Source organism: Miscanthus floridulus, chromosome 4, assembly GCF_019320115.1.
Source record: "Miscanthus floridulus cultivar M001 chromosome 4, ASM1932011v1, whole genome shotgun sequence".
NCBI lineage: Eukaryota > Viridiplantae > Streptophyta > Magnoliopsida > Poales > Poaceae > Miscanthus > Miscanthus floridulus.
In genome coordinates this window covers 88,683,875-88,706,004 of record NC_089583.1, presented here as the reverse complement: position 1 = coordinate 88,706,004, position 22,130 = coordinate 88,683,875, and the positions used below count along the sequence as shown (strand labels likewise).

Genomic DNA, 22,130 nt, shown 5'->3' with positions numbered 1-22,130 from the left:
CCGGTGTGGAAGAGGCGGGGGCGAGTCATCCAAATAACATGGCCAGCGGATCTAAAGCGGACGATTTAGATATGAGCGCAGGAAACGGAGCTGACATAGGCTGCGCGTGAATCCGGTCGGACATGGCGGAGCAGCTGTGGGCGTCCGGACAGACGCACTAGTGCTGCCGATGTTGAAATCAGTACCTTTCGATTCTTTTTTTTTTTGCGTCTCTTTCGATTCTATTTTATTTGCAGTGTGAATTTCGTTTGGTAATTCGCTAGCTTTGACTCTTGAGAGCCAGTCAGCCAAGCTCTCCGACACCACATGGGTCCAACACGACCGAACGGAGCAGACGATCCACCGAAATACCCAGCGGAGGCCTCGTGTATGCTTTTTGCCCGTTCCTGCTTGCCCCGTTTCTCCCTTCCATCCTGCTTCCTCCTCTCTTTTTTTCACTTCCGATTTCCAAATCTCAAATAATAAATAACCAGAAGAGAAGCGAATCTTCTCCTCCATCAACCCAGCAAATCGCTCGTTCGAGCGTCAATTCGGCGAGAAATTATCGTTCCATCGCCCCCGCCTGGCTCTTCCGTTCGCCGCCAGGTACGAACGCACTGACACCCCTCCGGTTGGCGATTGCTGCTCTGATTAGGGTTCTTACTCCGTGCGCTCGCGGATTAACGGGGATAGGGGGATGGATTTTCTGGCTTGATCGTCCCTCTCGTTGCCGTTTTGGGGATGTTGTCTGATACTCTGATACGGATTAGTTTTGGCGCCTCAATCGCGACGGTAGGGTCAACGTGGGAGGTACGGATTCCTGTTTGGGGTACAGAATTAGCAAATGGAGTAGCGGGGGCCGGGGAGGATAGAATTGTGTGTTTTGACATTTCCGTCAGTTTTTTTTCGCGTACTGACTATACATTTTTTGGGGGTGTGTTGATTGATACTGCAGGGCCCAATTTCGTGTGGACAGGTTGCTTTGATCCTGTGGTGGATGGGGCAGCGCAGCTAGCCACTGGAGGTTGTTGCCTAGATTTGAATTTAATCGGGCTACCAAAGTGGCAGTTCTTATGGATCAACTTGCCATGCATGCGACGGAGCTGGGTGACTCGTCGGACTTTGAGGTGGAGGGCATCCAGAACCTCACTGAGAATGATGTCAGTGATGAGGAGATTGAGCCCGAGGACCTGGCGCGGCGAATGTGGAAGGACAGAGTCAGGCTGAGGAGGATCAAGGAGCGGCAGCAGAAGCTTGCCCTGCAGCAGGCAGAGCTGGAGAAGTTGAGGCCCAAGCCGATATCCGACCAGGCCATGCGCAAGAAGATGTCAAGGGCGCATGACGGGATCCTCAAGTACATGCTCAAGCTGATGCAGGTGTGCAATGCACGTGGGTTCGTGTACGGGATCATCCCGGACAAGGGGAAGCCTGTCAGTGGCGCTTCCGATAATATCAGAGCTTGGTGGAAGGAGAAGGTGAAGTTTGATAAGAATGGGCCTGCGGCGATTGAGAAATACGAGTCTGAGAACTTAGTAACTGCTAATGCCCAGAGTGGTGGAAGTAAGAACCAGCACAGCTTGATGGATCTCCAAGATGCCACTCTTGGTTCACTGCTTTCCTCATTGATGCAGCATTGTGATCCACCGCAGCGCAAGTACCCATTGGAGAAGGGTGCTCCGCCCCCGTGGTGGCCTTCAGGGAAGGAGGAATGGTGGATTGCTCTGGGCCTTCCAAGCGGCCAAATTCCTCCATACAAGAAACCACATGATCTTAAGAAGGTTTGTAAGGCTGGTGTGCTTACTGGTGTGATCAAGCACATGTCTCCCAACTTTGATAAGATAAGAAACCATGTACGGAAATCAAAATGTTTGCAGGATAAAATGACTGCAAAAGAAAGCCTGATCTGGCTGGGAGTTCTACAGAGAGAAGAAAGCCTTGTTCACAGAACCGACAATGGTGTATCAGAGATTACTCAGCACAGTATGCCAGTGGACAGAAATGGGGACACAAATAGCAGCAGTAATGAGTATGATGTCTATGGTTTTGAGGATGCTCCTGTTTCTACATCATCTAAAGATGATGAACAAGATGTGTCTCCAGTTGCACAATCTGCTGTGGAGCATGTCCCAAAAAGAGGAAGGGAAAGGGCTTACAATAAACACCCTAATCAGATCGTTCCTGGTAAGGCAAAAGAACCACCAAAGAGAAAAAAAGCACGCCACAGCTCCACTGTTACCAAGCCAGATGCACATAGAGTTGTTGATGCCCCAGAAAACTCTAGAAATTTGATTCCTGATATGAATAGACTGGATCAAGTAGAAATCCAAGGCATGTCTAACCAGATTGTCATCTTTGACCATGGGGGCACCACAACTGAAGCTTTACAACACAGAGGAGATGCTCAAGTACAGGTCCATCTTCCTGGTGCTGAGGTTAATAACTTCAATAGTGCTCCAACTGCAAACCCTACTCCTATAAGCATATATATGGGTGACCAGCCTTTACCTTATCAAAATAATGACAGCACAAGGTCGAGATCTGAAAATAGTTTTCCAGTAGATGCTCATCCTGGTTTAAATAATCTGCCCAGCGGTTATCAGAACTTACCTCTGAAACAATCACTACCACTTTCCATGATGGATCATCATGTGGTTCCCATGGGTATCAGGGCACCTACTGATAGCATTCCTTATGGTGATCATATACTAGGTGGTGGAAATTCAACTTCTGTTCCTGGAGATATGCAGCAGCTCATAGATTTTCCTTTCTATGGTGAACAAGATAAGTTTGTTGGCAGTTCCTTTGAGGGATTGCCTTTAGACTATATCAGTATCAGTAGTCCAATCCCAGATATTGATGACTTGCTGCATGATGATGATTTAATGGAATACTTGGGGACATAACATTAGGTAATTCCATTACATATCCTTTTATTTGCTGCTTCTTTCTGTATGGTAATTTAGTTCTTTTTTCATTTCGTTTTCAGGTCAGGATGAGGTTGCTAGCATTTGTTTTTCATCCATTTAGTCTCGCCGGATTCATCATCCTAACTTGAGTATGGAAGGCTAAACTTCTCATTTTGTTGCCGGTCTTGTTATTTGAGACCAACCATCTGTTGTATGCTGAGTGATGACTTGCATACTTTGGCAATAATGTATCATGCAGTGACACAATTGTACATGTGGAAGGTGAACATGGCCTCACTTAAATATGATATCTTTCTGGAGATAATATCTGTTGAAGGACTAGATTTTTTATAATTTTAGAATCCTTGAGATGAGATATGGTTGTTTTCTTCTTTATCATTCTATCTTTCTCTATGGCTTTTGCCATCTACAAAAACATTGGGAACCCAACACTGTATATGTAATAAAGAAATGAAAAATTTGCTTTTGCCATCCTCTCTGTTGTGTTTGTGTTTGATTTCAATGTCCCCTCAGAAATGCTGTTGTTGCATAACAAAGTCCACTGCTAGCTTCGTCTGCTGATTGTAGTTGCGCAGCAAAATTGTTGTTATTACACTTTAAAAAATATATAAAATTGAGATAACCACCTTTGCGCATTAAGGTTCAGATTTGTCCCAAAGTAGTAGCAATAAGTTATTATAACTAAACTGCAAGTGACATTAGGCTACTAACCTATACTGTTCTCTTGTATTATTTAGCACTGTCAAATCTTCATCATGGCTGAGATAACCCTGAACATATGTACGATAGGCTGTTTTGCTGACCATTTGGTGTGACTGTTGGTACAAATTCAGTGCCTGCGAAAAGTTACTTGCCATGCTGGTGGTTCTTCAAAGTTGTATTCATGCAATAGCACATCCATATTTAAATAAGAATTTAGATATTGTGTTTCTTCTATTAGGGATCTATCCATTGTACTAGAAGTCTTCGAAACAGTGTTTGTAGATTTATGATTTTCAGTACAAAAGTTAGTCCTCTTACTCTCTTAGGCTTATGTTCTGCCTCTAGGCGCTTCTTTCGTCCTGTAAAATTTCTTTTGTGACAAACGTGTAGTTCACCTTTTTTTTTTGGTCTCTCTATCTGGCAAATCTTTTGGGGAAATTTTGCATTGGACACTCAAAATGTGTGGTTTTAGGCCTCTTACTCCCGTAAGCTTATGCTCTGTCTCTAGGCGCCTTCTTTCTCTTATAATCTTTTGTGACAAACTTCGTGTTCACACTTTTTTTTTCTATTTGTCTAATCTTTTTGGAAGATTTTGCTACTATGCACTCAAAATATGTTGTCTGCTGAATTCGCCAATCTAGGATCCAATCACAAGGAAAGGATAATGTGTTCTATGATTGGTGGCTGAGAACCAGTTTGATCATAGGAAACTGGAAATGGGGTCTCAACTCGCTGACGACTTTAGGAGCCTGGATGTTATGGAAGCATCAGAATGACTGTTTTTAAGGGTGCTGCACTGAGTGTCCACTGTCCAGCTTGTCCTTAGATGAATTTGGGAGGAAGAATACCGCTAGTGCATGGTTGGAGCTAGGTGCTTGGAGCAGCTTATGGCTGCTAACATGTATATAATATATATAATAGGCTCATCTGCTCATGTGTTCCTGAACAAGTAGTGTGTTGGGCTTTTTTGTAAATATGTTTTCTCTTCTTAATGCAAAGATATGCAGCTCTCATGTGTATTCGACAAAATTTAAAAAGGACCCATACCAACCGCTTCTCGTTCAAAGGATGTGCATGCAGACTATCTCACACTCAGAAGCCCTAAGAATGTTAAATGTCACATTCTTTTTTTTTCTCAATGTGATACAGTTCCACACCAGAATTTGAAGTTCTTTTTTTTTATCCTAAAATCTCCAGCTAAGCTCTTGGATCAGAGAGCTAATTAGCTGGTTTATTAGATTTTAAGACAAGAGATCATCCATCTTGAGCAGGTAGCCCTAAACTGAGGCTCCTGTTACTCCCCCTATTATGGTCTCCAAAATTAGAATTGGACCCATGATTTCTCTCATGCTTGTAGCAACAAAATTATAACAATAAGGTCATACTTTCATTTACAAATCCAATGATGTCTCTTTTGTATAACAAAAATCACATCATGTAAGGCTAATTGATTGTTGGAAATTATGAGGTTTGAATCTTTAAATACATTTGTGCCATATAAAAGAAATGGAGGGGGTACTAGGGTACATCGTTATCAGCTTTGCTTATGTATGTTTTTGTTGACTAGCCAGTTAATTTATCTCATGTCAAAATGTAAATGGTGAATAACCTTCTATTTGCATGACATTCAGGATGTGAATTCTCTTGTGATGTTGATTAGCATGACATCATACCTGTTGTGGATTCCTTTGTGGGTGGGACCTACAGGCGCAAAGAGACAACAGGAGTCCTCCACATAATCTACGGAGAGGTTAGGAAAGATGAGATCTGTTTTGATGAGTTGAGATATTTGTGGAAGGCCTGGATTATAAAGGCTAATAGTTTGTATTAGGAGAACCATCGAAGAAGAATAAGAGTATAAGACTCTCCCATCAGGAGTCCTCTTCGGTCCAGCCACTGTAGAGGACAACTGGTCATTGCCACGCTACCCTCTCCTGTCTTTTCCTCAATCCCATCTACTGCCGTGATCTCCCTTGTGCACACCTCGCCGACCTGGCCACATCATCCCACTAATTTGTATGGGCGGTGTGTTTGATTATTCATGACTTATCTCAATTTTACATAAATATAGTCTCCAAGAAATCCAAAAGGAAAGATAAAAGTTCCAGTGGCTTTTTACTTACTGAAAACCATGCATCCTGGCTTCCCTGAGTGATGTAACATGTAAGTACAACTGTATAAGCGTTCTTCAGTGCTTTGGTGTCTCCTCTGAAGCTTATCTGTAAGTTTCCTGGCCACTGGTCTCGCTGACAGAAATGATGCTTATCTTAAAGTAGAGTTACATTCACTTAGTTTTGCTATTTTGTTTGTTTATCCTCCGTAACTTTTTGTCATGTCCTCTCCTGCAGATCAATGTACATTTCACAAACATGTGCTAACATGTTATTGTGTCTATGGAAGCTCCAGGTGTAATGTCAAATTCATGACTATTGAAAAACCTGGTAACTAAACTGATCAACAGTTTCTGAACTAAGATGTATGTCGTTTTTGTCTGATAATAGTTTATACATTGCAGAAACAGTAGACAACACCACACTCATGGAAACACATCATCAATAACTAAACTGATCAACAGGTGCTAGCATTATTGCATTAGTTATGGATAACACACTTGTGGAAACACATCATCAATAACTTCTTAAATTGTAGGGCTAAAATGGGCACAATAGACAATCCTGGATGTGGTTATTCTAGCATTTTTCCGCTATGGTCGTGTGGTCCGAATTAAATGGATACATATCAAACTTGAAGCAGTATATTTTACCTTTTCAAATTTTCTTATAAATTGTAGATGAGACATTTTAAAATTAACCATGTTGCTTCCATCAAGTCTTTGGCTTTTTGGGTGCAGACACCTAATCCAACTGTAACCAATGGATTGGACCAAGTAGATGTTTCTTCAGTTTTGATATACATGTCCAAACATAAGCAGATAGCATTTAACAACTTTGATTGCGACAGTAGGACAAAATAAAGGTGGGAGTAGGTGTTTGAAGTCGAAATGATCGGATTAATATTTTGTAAAGAAATGCCAGGACAAATGGTGACCTGCAACTGGGATCTATTTGCAAGTAAACAAGAAATATATTGCTTGGTTTACTACTAAACCTTTACCATCATCACCAGTTGAGTGTAAACTCTTAAACTCTCTTCTGATAACCGGCCATTTTTATTTTTCTAAATACCTTGATTGTTGTGGTCTCTACATCCAGTGACTAAGCTGACATGGCTTTGTTGTTGTTCAATAATAAAAATAGAGATCAAGCGATGCCATGACTGTGATTGTTACTCTTTTTAGACGATTCTGCTTGCTTTCATGAAAGGTCAAAGGAAAATTACCCTTGGCCATGTTGGAGCAGTCACTGTGATGACTGATGGCTGATGAGATATTTTTCTGTACTTTTGGGAGGCGAACAATATATATTTTCTACAGTGTATCAATTTGTAAGTAAAGTGTTAGATTTGGCAGCTTCGAGTTTTAGCTCATGCATTTGGTGTATACTTATACCATTGAGCCTGGTTTGTCTCCCGTTGTGTTACTGCTGTTGGTAATTTGTGATATGGAAACTGTAATCAGTCTGATTTGGGTGTTTTTAGCTTTTGTTCCTTTTGCTATGTTCTTTTGTGTGAAAGATACAAGATTCATATCTCTTGGCATGGGGGTTGTTGGACTGCGGGCTGCCTCCTTGTGCACAAAATTGGCAGGAGCCAATATTTGTGGGGTCCTCTAATCATAATCCCTTTGCAGCAAGTCTGTCACATGAGTGGCAGGCCTGGAGCATCTCAAGAGATCATCAGGGATTCAGAATTCAGAAAGGCTGGACCAGAAAAAGAGCTCTGGCCAGCAGAATATCTACCTGTCAAACGGGATGTCAGGCACCCGTTTGACTTTTACTGGGAAATATTGTACTGCACTGGCTTGCGTCGACAGCCGTCGTTACGTGCATGCTATGTTTTGTTTCTTGCAGAAAACAAGTTGACCCAAGGATGCATGAAAACCCAGAGCACTGGAAGTCTGGAACCTTTTTCACCTCCAGTGACAACATTTCTTGGTAACTGCAGAAACTCTTGTATATATATATTTCTTTATAGATGAATGATGCTAGTGTACCTTTTGGGACATTCAACAACAACAAAGCCTTTAAGTCCCAAACAAATTGGGGTAGGCTAGAGTTGAAACCCAGCAGAAGCCATCAAGATTCAAGCACGTGAATAGCCGTTTTGGGACATTCAATAACTATTTTTTAATCCTTTATATAGCAAAAGAAGGAACCTCGGTTTGAATACTGGTCAGACTAAGGCTTCAATGCTTCTCTGTAACTGCTCCGTGTTTCACTGAACCAGTTTTTTTTTAATAACTGTATACTGAACTGTTACAAGTTCTGCAATAGCAACGAGCATGTTACAAGTCAGGTCAGTCTCTGACCCTTTGTAACTATGATTACACAGGCTGTAAACTTTTGGAGAACTCTTTTCGGCACCAAAAAAACACCACGAACACCATGGTAACAACATCCTCTTAGCTTGTTCTGCAGCTTATATAATAATGGTATTTTCTAGCTAGCAAGCTGACGAATTTTCTGTTTCCTCGGCATCAGGCAGCAAGTTGAAGAGCCTGTTTGTGACCACACACACCAGACTGACGGACTCTCGCAAGTCTCCAGCTGACATGGGCAGCAAGCAACCATTCAACCGACTGAGAAAGGTTCAATTCTCTACACCAAGGCGAAGAATAGTTATAGTCGCAGAGGAGTTGGCATCTCGAGATCGCCAATGTCAAGATGTCATGCGCCCATTAAATTCCTTCAGAATTCCTCCTCTTCTCGCCCATCAGTTATCTGATCACCCCGTGTATGCCAGGGAAATACTTTAAGCAAGGCTCCATTCGCTTTGTACCAAGTTCATGTAGGAGTACATGATAGTAATTAATAAAATTTACTCTCTTTTCTTCTTGATGAACGGTGATTCAGATGTTGAAGGAGGAGGGAGGGTTACTCTGGACCATGAGAATCCCCCCCCCCCCCCCCCCCCCCCCCCCCCCCCCCCCACCCTGAATTTTGAGGGAACTGAACTGATCCTTGCTGAATTCTTGTGAAATGCCGCACCTGTACCCAATTCCATGCGCTCTAGCAGGAAGGGAATTTGTGGGGAATCTGGGAGCGGTAGGAGCGAGAATGGGAGGATGGGCCACGTAACGTAAATTGTGGGTGGGGGAGGGTTCATTCAACAGACACAGACTGATGATCTTGGGAGGTGGGACGGTATGCGTGCCTCGAGAGCAGCAAAGCAACAGCGCTGCACACAACAGAAGCATTCACATACAAACTCCCCACCGATCTCTCTCCCAGCCTGCTGAGGCGCGTGCGTGCATGCGGCTCTCGGTTCTGGACCATGGCCGGCCAGGCGCGGGCGGTTCTTGTCGTGGCTCGTCGGCATGCAGGTCGATCCCCCGGTCAAGCTGCCGAGATCGATCAGTTAACCCGCCTTGTCCTGCTCGTTTACTTCTCACCGTGCCTTGCTGCCTTTTTTGCTAGGTGCCTTCTCTGACTGGCTTTCCAGGCACCTTTTGTGCCACCGCCGACTGAAAAACTGTTTTGCTGCCTAGAACACAGGCTGACTTTCACCACGGGATCCAAGTGAAAAATGGGACGAACCCCGCCGTCCCCTTCTTTTTTTAAAAAAAATGGCCTTATATCTTGCAGGATATTAATATGTTATCCTCCCTGTCTCTCTAACTCTCTTCCTCTACAGTATTATGTGGCCTGCGAGATCTCTGGTATTTCTAAATTCCAATAATCCAGACCAAACAATTGTCACTGCCGTCTACGGTATTCTTGTAACATAAATCTTCCTTCTTCTAATGCAAAGATACGCACTCTCGTGCGCATTCGCAAAAAAAAAAAAAAAATGAAGAATGCACTGGATCGGATATGCTCGGATGGGAAACGAAATAAAGGGAAATAGCCGGGCCTCGGTGCAAAAGGGAGAGAGGAAATTAAAGGCAGCAACGTCTTCTCCACCTGCTCTCTCTCTCACTCTCTCTCTAAAGCGAAGAACGGCGAGGAAGACAGGAGAAAAGCCGGGGCTGTTTGCATCGCCTCATTAGATGCAGCGAGCAAGGCGCCAAACTGAAAATCTGTTTCGCCATTAATGGCCCAGCACCTCCCTCCCTGGAACCCATAGAGACAGATGCACAAGAGAACCCACAGATATCATCAGCAAGGGCTTGGATATCATTAGATGGATAGAAAGAGAGAGACTGATACTACTACAGGAGAGAGAAAGACAGAGAGATGAAAGGAAAGAAGGAAGAGCACTAGAACACAACAACAACTAGTTAGTGGTTTGTTAGTATTACATAGCTAGGGTCCAAGGGTCACCACAAATGACTAGCGTCCTAGAAAGATTGGGTCATGGGGTGGTTCGCTAGTGTGGAGGGATAGAGGTGTTGCTTGGCCGCTAGCCCTCCCCCCCACCCCCACCCCACCCCCCGGTCCCTAGAGTCAAACCGTATTTCTAGGTCCTCTGCAGCCGACCCGGGGATATATACACGTAGTACACCGCCTGTGTGTATGCTTGTGTCGGCGTGCGCCTGCGGCCGCAGCAGCTAGCAGCCTGTGCTTGCCGCAGTTGCAGCGACGATCCGTCGACCGGTCCATCATATCATCCGTCCATGGTGAGCGGCGGCAGCATCAAGGAGCAGCAGCACGAGATGAACATCTCCTTCGGGATGATGAACCACCACCAGCAGCAGCAGCCTCCGTCCTCGTCCTCTTCCTCCTCCATGCATGCGGCCGCTGCGAGCTTCATGTAATGTTTTTCTTTTAACTCCACCGTACCTTGCTGGTTAATTTCTTCGATTCAGCTAGTCTGTTTGTGCTGTTTGGGTGTTGTTCTTGAATTCTCGATCGATCGATTGATTGGTTTCTTTGGCCGGGTTGGGTTTGATCTGGTTGGTCGTTGATTCTCTGATCGTCTTTCTTTCACTGACTTCGGTTCTTCTGAGCTTGCTTTCCTCTTTTTCCTTGTGCTTTCTGCTTTCTACTTGGCAAATCCACTAGCAGTAGCAACCGCCTCTATCTAGATAGGAAGGTAGGGTGCCGACCTGATGATATGTGGCGCCGAATTTTGCATGATGATGATTTTGCCTATGCTATTGCTATCTGGTGGAAAATTGATTTATTGCGCCTTTCCTCTTTTCTGTTGCACTGAATTTTTCATTTACTTGTTGCCTTTGCACTGATCCTCTTTGGTTTTCCCCTTTTTCTTTTTATATGAAAATTTTTCTGGTTCTTGATTATGCAACAAAACCATATATCTGCTGACTTGCTATACCTTAAAAATACGTTTGGGTGTGATTGTTAGACTGTTTCTGACTTTGATATGACATACCGGATTTGATTCTTCGATGTCTTGTTCTTCCTTCCTACTTCCAAGAGGACAAAAGTGTGGCAGATGGTTACCAAACCAAACATCGATTTGAAAATCTGGTGCTGCTTTCATTAGTTATTGGAGCCAGATAGTTCAGTTGCAGTGAATTGATTAACAAATCACTAACTAGTCTTTCTTTTAGATCTCGGATCCAAGCTGGGCAGTAATTGTTTTGTGGACAAGGACAAAAACAATATTGATTTACATTAATTAGTGCATGCAGCTGATATATTGTTACCTCTATCTTTTGTATTTCCTTCAGTGAGCATTGAGGCTATAGGTTGCTTGCACACATGAAATTTCGAGACTACATGTGTAGGTAGCCATATTTTTCTCTGGGCTGCCAGATAAATGCTACAGGCTAGAGAAGATTCCATATTATTCTCCTGTTCCCATCCTGCATGCAGAGGTTGGACCGTACCAGAGATAAATAATAGCCATCATACACAGTCACACATACATAGGCTAAGCTTAGAGCAGCATGATTTCATGATGATGTATGGTAGTAGTGCCGGCCTGCTTTCAGAGTTTCAGTCCTCAAATCCCGTGCAAAAGCGTCTATATCAGTGTCACATCAGTGTCGTTACATATGTATTTCTGTTTCACAAGCAGGAGCGGCAAGGAGGCTTCAGGTGCGTATGACCATCTGGGGGAGCTGGACCAGGCGTTGTTCATGTACCTGGATCACGGCAGCAGCCATGGCCATGGCGGCACGCAGCAAGAGCAAAGGCGTAAGTGTGTACGCATGCACTTCGTCGTTCTCTGACGACCGACCGAAATTCAACTGTGCAGTTGCCGTGTTTTTGAATGCCTAGCTGTAGTGTTTTTGTTTTTGCTGCAAGTCAAATGCAACTGACCAGCAGTAGTAACGTACTCGTAGACTAGTGCAGCAGCAGTTGTTAGTACTACTAGCATTTTTTTGGCTGCATTTACATTTATTAGTGGTAATACTCCACTAATGGCATACTAGCTAGGCCCTGAAACATATGTGCGTCGTAGACTCGTAGTGGATGGATGGGATAGCAATAGCTGCAGGGATTCCTCCGATCCGATATCGATCGTCCTCTCGATCGATGCAATCAGATAGACTCAGTAGAGTGCAGAAACGCGCATCCTTTTCCGGGGCTAGGCATGTGAGATCAAGAACGGCGATACGGCCGGACGGCTGGCCTGCTGCCTGCAGCAGATTCTCAGGTACTCCATTTCACCAGGATGCTGTGCTGCTGCAAATCTGCAGCTAGCGCGGTTTGGAGAGGACCGGACCAGGGCACCAGGGAATCGGCAAGAACATGCATGCTGCAAGCTCGAAGTCCATGCACGAAGCCAACACAAGCCTCTCTCTAGCTTTTTGGCCTTTTGTTTCTCTTGTTGCTTGTTCTCCGTTCTCTCTCTTCCCATGCATCTTCTCTTCTTCATCTCTCTCTCTCTCTCCCCTACCTCCGGCCGGTCGGACTGTGACATGTAACGGACTGCTCAATGATTTCCCCGCGATCGAGCTGCATGTGCCCGCGGCAGAGCAGTACACGCAGACGGGATGATCTCCGTCGGCCAGTACGCCAGTGGCTGGCTGGCTACACAGGCTACTCGTCTCCTCTCTCTCTTCCTCTCTCTCTCTCCTGCATGCTGTGCAGCAGCGCAGGTGCAAGCAAGCAGCCAAGCACAGCATCTGTACATGCATGCATGTTTGACTCGATCCTATCCACCTATCTTTCGGTTTCAGTAAGGCACGCCTTAGCCGTGGCTGCCTGTGCGAATCCCTGCTGTCCCGTATCGATCTCCAGCTTTCTCGTGCTACTGCCCGTTGTACTAGCTAGTACTACACTGCCCAGCCGGCCAGCCCAGCTAGTCGTAGTACCGCCATGATTGAAGACTGCAACTCCTGCTGCGTGCTGCATGCGACACCAGAGAGCGTTTCAGCCTCTTCCTCAGAGTTCAGTAGGCATATATATGTGTGTGATGACTGAAGAGTACATGCCCTCTCCTCCTCTCCTCCCACTCTATAGCTAGCTAGCAAGTAGAGCCACAGACAGACTCATCTCACCAGGCCTTCGCCTTTGTTCCTTGTCTTGTTCATGGATGCAGAGACACTCAACATCTTCCCTTCCCAGCCCATGCATGTGGAGCCGTCGCCGAAGGTACAGCAAACATGTATCTCAGATTTGTTCAAGCACTCAATGTCTTTTCTGATGCGCAGCACAACTGCTGCCATGGATGATTGATTGCAACTTATTCGGTTGTTTAACAAACTGGACGATTTTAATTTCTGATGCGATTGGTAGGGGGAGATTAGTTTAGTCCTGTCCCCGGCGCCGGTGGGATCCAAGCAGCCTGCTAGGTCACCGGACCATCACCATCACGGCCAGCACCAGCAGGTGGCCATGGAGGAGTTGGCGGGGAGCAGGAGGCAGCAGGAGCACCACCACCTGCAGCACCAACCCTTCGCTGCCGCTGCTGAACCGGCAGCACCCGGGATGATCAAAGATGTCAAGCCACTGGCCAAGGTGAGTGGTTAACTACTAGTATTGCAGTGCTTCCCCATTTGAATACCAATTTGGTAGTACACAAGGCTGCTAAATTGATTGATGCCTTTTCTTTTTGTCGATTTGATCATTTTCGTTGTATGTATTATGTACGTGTAGCTGTTTTAATTCCCATGGTTTTTATTAATTTTTTCTCGGTTATTTTTTTCCTTGTTGATGTATAGAAGGATCACAGGAGAGGCACATCGACCAGTGAACGCGACCCAAAAGTAATGGATTGTGTGTGTGATACTCTCAAGTGTCAATTATTGATGACTAGTATTATTTAACTGCTGATTCTACGTACTACTTTTGGAAAGAACACACTATTAGTCATCAATGTTTAATTTGTTGCGCTAACTTGGTTTACTGTTTATGCATCACGCTGTAATGAACACGTGCAGACACTGAGAAGGCTGGCCCAGAACAGGGAGGCTGCAAGGAAAAGCAGGCTAAGGAAGAAGGTGAGCGAGTCGACAGCTGATGACCTACACCAAGATTGGAACAAAAAGGATGAGAAAAAAAATAAAATGTCAAAGGATTAACATTGTTTCCTTTTTTTTTAAAAGTTGACATTGTTCAAATTCTTATCCCCATCATCCAATGTCAGCGTAGATTTATATTATTTTACTTCTCTTTGCTGCAACAGGCTTACATCCAGCAACTGGAGTCCAGCAGGATCAGGCTAGCTCAGCTCGAACAAGAACTGCACACTGCAAGAGCTCAGGTATGATTAGTAACCGATTAACAATAACCACAAAAGGAGAGAAAAAGGAAAATTGAAACGTAGTGCTTGTATCTTGTGATTGTCTCAGCCCTTGGCTTCCTGAAGGTGAAGGCTGAATTTTAACTGATCTTTGCATAAATATGTATTCTGAAGGGAGTTTTCTTCCCCAACAGCGGCATCCTCGCTGACCAAGGTGTCGCCGGCAAAGGCGTCCCCATCGGCGGCATCGACGGCCTCAGCTCAGGTACCTAATTAATTAATTAAACCACCTCTCCTCGCATTCCATTGGATCGATAAGTTCGCAAATATTTCTTTTTCTGATTAACGTCGGCCACATATATTTATGGATTCCAGAGGCGGCGATGTTCGACGTGGAGTACGGGCGGTGGCAGGAGGAGCACTACCGGCTGATGTACGAGCTGCGGGCGGCGCTGCAGCAGCACCTGCCGGAGGGGGAACTGCAGATGTACGTGGAGAGCTGCCTGGCGCACCACGACGAGATGGTGGGCATCAAGGAGGGCGCCATCAAGGGCGACGTCTTCCACCTCATCTCCGGCGTCTGGAGGAGCCCCGCCGAGCGCTGCTTCCTCTGGCTCGGCGGATTCCGCCCCTCCGAGGTCATCAAGGTGCGTGCACACGTGTCCCTCCCTCCCTCCCTTACTAGCGCTGCATATATTCCTCATCAGGGTGGAACGAACCCGCGACTAGCTTAACCCTAACCCTAGACAGTCAATGGTTGCCGTGTCGTGATTGATTTGTGTTTGAACCTCGATGCCAATTGACAGCGACGTCGGTAGACACGGGTGAGGAGTAAAGGTTGTTTCTCTAGAAACTGGTGGGTGGAAATATGCATGTAAAATCCTGAAATTTTTGCTATAGCAATTTCAGGCAATGCATGACTAGCTACAGGCAAGGTTTTCAATTTCAACATTCCAAAATTTTCAGCCAGCAAAATTTTATTTGGAGACTTTAACAGAAGATATGATTTTCTAAGATCTAAACAAAATATGACTACACATCTCGATCAGTAGAAAAATATGGGACTTAAACAGCAAATCAAAAATGAGTCTAGTCTAGAGTTATATATTCACAAAAGCACATGTGTAATACAAAATTTTGGTTTTTTATTTCGGTCTCCCTCAAAATTACCCAAATTCATGAAATTTCACCGAATTTTTGAAATTTGCTACATGTACAGATTCATAATCCACCTTGTTAGGTCATAACTGGGGATTGACCAAGTCACTTTGGACTAACTAGGAGGATGGCCATTCCAGATTGATTGCATATATTTATAATCCCTAAATTTTGTCAAACGCTTGCATTGGACCCGGCCGGCCTGAAATGTAGTAACCTGCGCTGTGTGCGGTAGTGCCGTAGTGGTAAAGCAGGAGAGGTAGCTATGCTAACCATCGGGAAAAAGGTAACAAAAAAATGCAGTCCTATAGTTAGAATTTTACTGTAGAATGTAGAATTTTAGATTAAAAATTTAAAAAAACTAAATTTTCTTATCAGAAGTACGACCTTAGCTCTGCAGCATCACATTAATTTTCATCAGATCAGATCACTGGTCGTTTCACAAGATTGTGAATTTGTGACACACATAAACATGCACGAAAAAAAGAAACAAAATGCCCCAAACAAAATTTTCTTATGAGAGGAGTTGGTACATACGTATATATGCCCCAGCTCCGATGTAGCAATAGCAACCTGTGCAGCGGTTGAAAGTAGCAGTAAATCATGAGCGTTCGTTCCCGCAGCGGGGTGACGGCAGCCGAAATCCTCCTCCCCAGCGGGCCCGGGGTACCGCTGCCGATAATGGCAGTGGCAGTCTTGCCTTCTCGGCGGCGCTCATGAAAGCTTCCCCAGCTGCGAACCGGGGCGCCCGGGCGATCTCCGCGCGCGGCATTGAAGCGGCCGGGGCCCTCGTCAAATCTCCGTCGATCGAGCGCCGTGCAGGGCTGCAGGCATGCCCCGACATATACGCAGCGCATGCAATGCACACATGGTGCTGTGCAACTCTGGACGATCTAGGCCTTATTTAGATTTAGCATGTAAAGTTTTGGAGCGTCATATCGGATGTTACATAAGATGTTCGGATACTAATAAAAAAATAAATTATACACGAGACGAATTTATTAAGCATAATTAATCCGTCATTAGCACATGTGTGTACTGTAGCATTTGTTGTCAAATTATGGACTAGTTAGGCTTAAAAGATTCGTCTCGCTAATTAGTCGTAAACTGTGCAGTTAGTTATTTTTTAATCTATATTTAATACTCCATGCATATGTTCAATATTTCGATATGACATGGTGTAAAGTTTTGAGTGAAAACTAAACAAGGGCATGATACAGTAGTAGTAGGTGTGAAATCCACGAGCATATTGAAGGCGGAGACGAGAAACTGCCGTTCTGTCTTTCTCCTATTTGTGGAAATTAATGAGGCTTTTTAGGCCATGGCTGCTGAAAGTAGATCTCCACTCCCATACAAGGCACTTATGGGTCTGATTGGCTTTGATTTCAGAGAAAGGCCAGACCTGATTTCAATTTCTGTTATTGATGACTGTTTTGAGTGATCTTTTAATGTTGATATTCGCTTATGGAGTATGGACACTACTTTCTTTGCTAGAAAAACTCTTTAATTGTGACAATTGATACCTTGACACTATATCTATTAAAATAATATCTAGGAGTGGATGCGAGAGAAGTTAAAAGTGACCCTATGCACCTGACTATTATACCACAACCCTTAATAGTTATCTAAAAATTCATAACTTTATTACAGTTGTTGAGCTCATTAAGATCTACATCTTTATACGTGACAAGTTTCTTATTTTAAAATTTTAAAATCCCAAAAATTCTTTTAAATTTTCAGATTTTGAAATTTAAAAATTTAATTTTTTTGAACAGCCTCAAATGTTGACAAGGTCTATACAAAAGTTGCACTTACGATCTAGAGTTTTGTAGTTGATAAATTCAATTTTTTTGCCCTCTAAATAATTTTGTATAGACCACATCAACATCTAACGTCGTTCAAAAAATTAAAATTTTGAATTGAAAAATATGAGAATTTAAAACAAGTTTTTGATGTAATAAATAATTTCAAATAAAAAACTTGTTAACTACAAAGTTCTACTTCCTCCATTCCAAATTATAAGATGTTTTGACTTTTCTCTAGATGCATAACTTTTGCTATGTACGTAGATATACATTTTGTCTCGATATATAGTAAAAGCAAAGTATCTAAAAAAAGTAAAACATCTTATAATTTAGAGTGAAGGGTATACATCTCATTGAGCTCTATAATTTTGATATAAAATATGTCTTCATTTAACTTCATGTGCAAAACTTATAAAGTTTTCTGATAGCTATTAATGGTTGTGGAATAATAGTCAGGGCATAGTGGTCACTTTTAACTTCTCTCCTATTCACTCTAAAAATATTATTTTAACAGCCGTAATGTATAGGAGCCAATTGCTACAATTGAAGAGTGTTTTCTAAGTAAAAACAATATTAAGTAGTGTCCAATAGCAAATACCAACATTGAAAGATGTTCTAAAATAAATTTACCCATATTAATTTGATGTGTCATTGCATCCAACCTCCACCTCCTAACTTAAACACTTTCTAGATCCATATTAATTTCTCATCAATGTTGAATTGAACAAATTTTGAAATTTCTTTCTTCCCTCCTTTATGTTGTTTCCCCCTCTCTTAACATATTGTTATATATTCTGTACATTTGTCTAAAAGAACCTAATGTTCTAACTGTGATATACTCCCTTTGTCCTAAAATAACCGCACTTCTCACTTTTCAAGTCAGTTTTTTTTTTCTAATTTAACTAGGTTTATAAGAAAAATATAATCACATTTATATCTCCCGATTTGTTTATTTATGAAAAATATATTCAACTATTATTCTAATGGTACTTATCACACCATAAATATTCATATTATTTATATATTTGGTCAAGCTTTAAATTTTTGTCTCTTTGAAAAACGAGATGTTAGCTGTGCAATTGTTTTGGTAAGAGGGAGTAAGTCAAACTATATAACTTTGACCAGGTAATTGAGAAGATTGTCAACATTTATGATTAATGAGCTAAACATAAATGATAGATTTAGCTATACTTATTTGGTATCATAAATAAGTGCATGTGAGCTAACATATATAATACCCTTTTGTCTTATATATTATGTTATTGACCTATTTGGAGTGACTGCTCCATGCAGCATACTCCCGCCTCACCCACCACCCCATTGAAAAAAAAATTCAATTATGACATAGTACTAAGTCAAACTATTATAAGTTTGACTAAATTTATAAAAAAATTCAATGTTTATGGTACTAAATAAATATCATTATTGAATTCGCTATGGAATGTGTTTTTACAGTATAGTTATTTAGTGCCATAAATATTGATGTTTTAAATAAAATTGGTCGAACTTTAATGACTGAAGTTATAGAACTGGAATTGTTTTTTTTTTTGGATGGAGGTAGTACATTCGATCGGCTCATTATCGTTCCATCACATCTGCATAATGAGTGCGTACGTATACATGGCCCAGGTCACGTATGAACTGCTGCATGTATCATGCATGTGAGCATGTCGTTTAGATGCTTAATTAAAGTAATTGCACGTATATATACACAGATGCTGCTGAGCCACGTGGAGCCCCTGACGGAGCAGCAGATCGTGGGCGTGTACGGGCTGCAGCAGTCGGCGCTGGAGACGGAGGAGGCGCTGAGCCAGGGCCTGGAGGCGCTCTACCAGTCGCTGTCCGACACCGTCGTCTCCGACGCACTCAGCTGCCCCTCCAACGTCGCCAACTACATGGGCCAGATGGCCGCCGCCATGAACAAGCTCTCCACGCTCGAGGGCTTCGTCAGACAAGTAAGTACAAAGTACTGGTCGATTCAGTTGTTGCTCATATAACTTGCATTGCTTGCTTCAGCATCACTACTCTTCCCAGCTAATTCGCTGTCGCTGTAATGGGTTAGTTATAGCTGCAACTAAAACAAAGATTTATCAAGCATTTTATATAGTAGCACTCCATAATCTATCGTTAGTTGAAGCAAGGTACATTGGATAGCTAGGATGGTTTACCTAATTATTTGAGATCGACAGTGCAGTTCTTTAGTCAGACTAAACAGTGGTTTAGATACATTGAGCATCCACGCCAGGTGCAGGCCGGCAGAGCAGACGCACGGATTAGGTTGTGAATATAACATTACTACTAAAAAGCACCGAACTGTCGCCATCCCAAAATTGGAGAGCCAACACACTATTGTACAATTTCCAGGGCTAACAGATTGAACATCGTTGTGGGAGGATACATATAAGACAGTGCCAGCAACCCTTTGCTTGCTCATTCAGCTTTCCATGTTGGGTAGGTAACCTTGATGCCGACATTGTTTAGGCCGGCTTCACCTGCCCATGGCTGCCAGAAACAGAGTTGATCAATGGATATACATATATATATGTCCATGGCCCGGCCCTCATACTAGTTACGTGCGTGGACTGTGTTAGTTAATTAGGCCACTGCAAATAGTGCTGGCTGATTCGTGTGTGACGATGGCAAAACGTCAGGCAGTACTGACAATAATGATATATATGATCTGTCCCTAATCATTTAATTTGTTGTAGCCTTGTGTGTGTGGTGTTTGTTTTATTTGAGTTAATTAACTATCTACTATCAGCTTCATTCTTATGAACATCATGGATGCATGACGCAGGCTGAGAACCTTCGGCAGCAGACGCTGCACCGGCTGCACCAGATCCTGACGATGCGGCAGATGGCGCGGTCGCTGCTGGCCGTGTCGGACTACTTCCACCGCCTCCGCACGCTGAGCTCGCTCTGGGTCACACGTCCCAGGGCTCCGCAGGAGCAGCAGCAGGGCCACAGCTAGTGGCGGCGTCGTCGTCAATCTGCGGCGGCGGCGCTGATGACCGCGCGCCGCACGCATGTCCATCATCCATGCATGTATGAGTCATGCATGGTGTGTTCGTCGTCGTTTTCGCCGTCATCAGTTCAAGGAACAGACCAGACAAGAATAGAACTTGCAGGTAGTAGCCAGCTAGGGCAGTGGGAGAGAGCTAGTGAGGTCGAGGAATCAACCAAAGGATGATGTTAATCTTAGCGACGACGACTGTCGTTGGTTGCTTGTAGCTATAGCTAGGTGTACGTGATCGTTCGATCGCGATCTATCGCTCGGCTGTTGCTGTGCTGCACACAGTCGACGACGCGGCTGATTGAGATGATGTTTTAAATTAGTTCTCTCATGATCACCGGATGCGCGCGTATGCTTCATCGTGTCATGATTTGGAGTTGGAGATGTGGGGTTTTAGGCAAGTGTCGTAACTAGTGTCACCGCGGGTCGATGCTGGGCACAACGCGAGAATCTTGGTAGACACCCTGCAAATGGGAACTGCTAATTTACTCCTTTCACCCAACCCTTATCTAAGTTATCTTCTTGCCATTTAGGTGAAGGAGAAGAAGTTCAACGTGAATAGAAGGGAACCACCTGTTCTCCCGACTTCCCCCGAGCGTCCTCAGCAGGGCGGTTTGGGGGAAACCTGAAGGATCGAGATGGCGACTAGAAGGGAGGTGAATAGTCTTTTCTAAAATTAATCGCGTCAGCTAACCGATATAAATGCGGAATTAAAACAATCGGTCTAGCCAAGACTATACCCCTCTATATATGTTCACTAGCACCTTGCAAAGATACTAATTATGCAACTAAGGTGCCGGGCTAGCTAGAGCTCTCCTAAACAATTCTAGGAGCAAGGTCACACAAACCTATGCCACTAGTACTTTAAGCAACAAGGGAGCTCCTACACATGCTAGTAAGCAAAAGCACAAAGATAACTAAGCTCACTAGCAATGCTCAATAACAAGGCAACCAATGCCTAATTAGAGAGCGCAAATACTTAGTTACACAAACTAAGCAATGTGACTAACAAGGTTACTAAAACCAAATTAGTCACGCAAGGGAGCAACTTCTATGCTACATAAGCAAGAAGGTAATTAGCAAGCTACACAAGCTATCTAATTACAAGAGTAACTACACAAGCTTAATATGTATAAAAGTAATTGCAAGCTTGTGTAACGGGGATGCAAACCAACGGGAAGAATAAGGTTGACACGATGATTTTTCTCCCGAGGTTCACGTGTTTGCCAACACGCTAGTCCCCGTTGTGTCGACCGCTCACTTGGTGGTTCGGCGGCTAATTAGCATCACCTGCTAAGCCCGCACGTCGGGCGCCGCAAGAACCTACCCCTTGAGTGAGGGTAGCTCAATGACACGCTTTACTAGAGTTGCTCTTCGCGGCTCCCGCGGGGCGAGCACAATGCCCCTCACAAGCACTTCTCCGGAGCGCCGCACAAGCTTCTTGCGCGCTTCGACGGAGACCACCACCAAGCCGTCTAGGAGGTGGCAACCTCCAAGAGTAACAAGCACCACCGGCTTGCAACTCGATCACCTAGTGCCACTCGATGCAACCTCACGATGCAATCGCACTAGAATCGCTCACTCACACAATCGAATGATCACTATCAAGTATATGTGTGATGGAGGGCTCCTAAGCACTCACAAGCATGGACACTAAGTCCCTTGAGGTGCTCCACACCAGCCATGGCCGAGGGCCACTTCTATTTATAGCCCCAAGGGCTAAACTAGCCGTTACCCCTTCACTGGGCAACGGTCGGGCCGACCGGACGCTCCGGTCGTGTTGACCAGACGCTGGACCTCAGCGTCCGGTCGCTCGCAGACGACCACGTGTCCCGATTCCAATGGTCACTTGACCTGACCGGACGCAGCAGCTATAACTGACCGGACGCT

At 43.9% G+C, this 22,130-nt stretch overlaps 2 protein-coding genes across 10 annotated transcripts; both read left to right on the top strand.

The window, feature by feature from the left end:
* Positions 1 to 377: 377 nt before the first annotated feature.
* On the top strand, positions 378 to 8,492 carry LOC136549945 (ETHYLENE INSENSITIVE 3-like 3 protein). Of its 6 annotated transcripts, XR_010782099.1 has the most exons (7): positions 378 to 585; positions 935 to 2,888; positions 2,966 to 3,167; positions 5,240 to 6,049; positions 6,124 to 7,660; positions 8,058 to 8,113; positions 8,207 to 8,492. XR_010782099.1 is itself a non-coding variant. In XM_066541378.1 (3 exons), exon 2 carries the CDS (start codon positions 1,053 to 1,055, stop codon positions 2,880 to 2,882), a length of 1,830 nt encoding a protein of 609 aa, XP_066397475.1. In that variant the 5' UTR covers positions 378 to 585; positions 935 to 1,052; the 3' UTR covers positions 2,883 to 2,888; positions 2,966 to 4,237. The 6 variants fall into 6 exon arrangements, 1 of the variants encoding a protein (XP_066397475.1); XR_010782098.1 differs by having other exon boundaries at positions 5,240 to 7,660; XR_010782102.1 differs by lacking the exons at positions 5,240 to 6,049; positions 6,124 to 7,660; positions 8,058 to 8,113; positions 8,207 to 8,492 and adding an exon at positions 4,250 to 5,155 and having other exon boundaries at positions 2,966 to 3,034.
* A 1,184-nt stretch (positions 8,493 to 9,676) lies between these two features.
* On the top strand, positions 9,677 to 20,636 carry LOC136552018 (bZIP transcription factor TGA10-like). 4 transcript variants are annotated; one of them, XM_066543567.1, is made up of 11 exons: positions 9,677 to 10,418; positions 11,652 to 11,770; positions 13,122 to 13,174; positions 13,319 to 13,540; positions 13,747 to 13,788; positions 13,963 to 14,022; positions 14,208 to 14,285; positions 14,439 to 14,529; positions 14,640 to 14,911; positions 18,943 to 19,182; positions 20,025 to 20,636. In XM_066543567.1, exons 1-11 carry the CDS (start codon positions 10,282 to 10,284, stop codon positions 20,196 to 20,198), a joined length of 1,488 nt encoding a protein of 495 aa, XP_066399664.1. In that variant the 5' UTR covers positions 9,677 to 10,281; the 3' UTR covers positions 20,199 to 20,636. The 4 variants fall into 4 exon arrangements, with proteins under 4 accessions (XP_066399664.1, XP_066399662.1, XP_066399661.1 ...); XM_066543565.1 differs by having other exon boundaries at positions 13,744 to 13,788; positions 20,025 to 20,632; XM_066543564.1 differs by lacking the exons at positions 9,677 to 10,418; positions 11,652 to 11,770 and adding an exon at positions 12,617 to 12,988 and having other exon boundaries at positions 13,744 to 13,788; positions 20,025 to 20,626.
* The last annotated feature ends 1,494 nt before the right edge of the window (positions 20,637 to 22,130 follow it).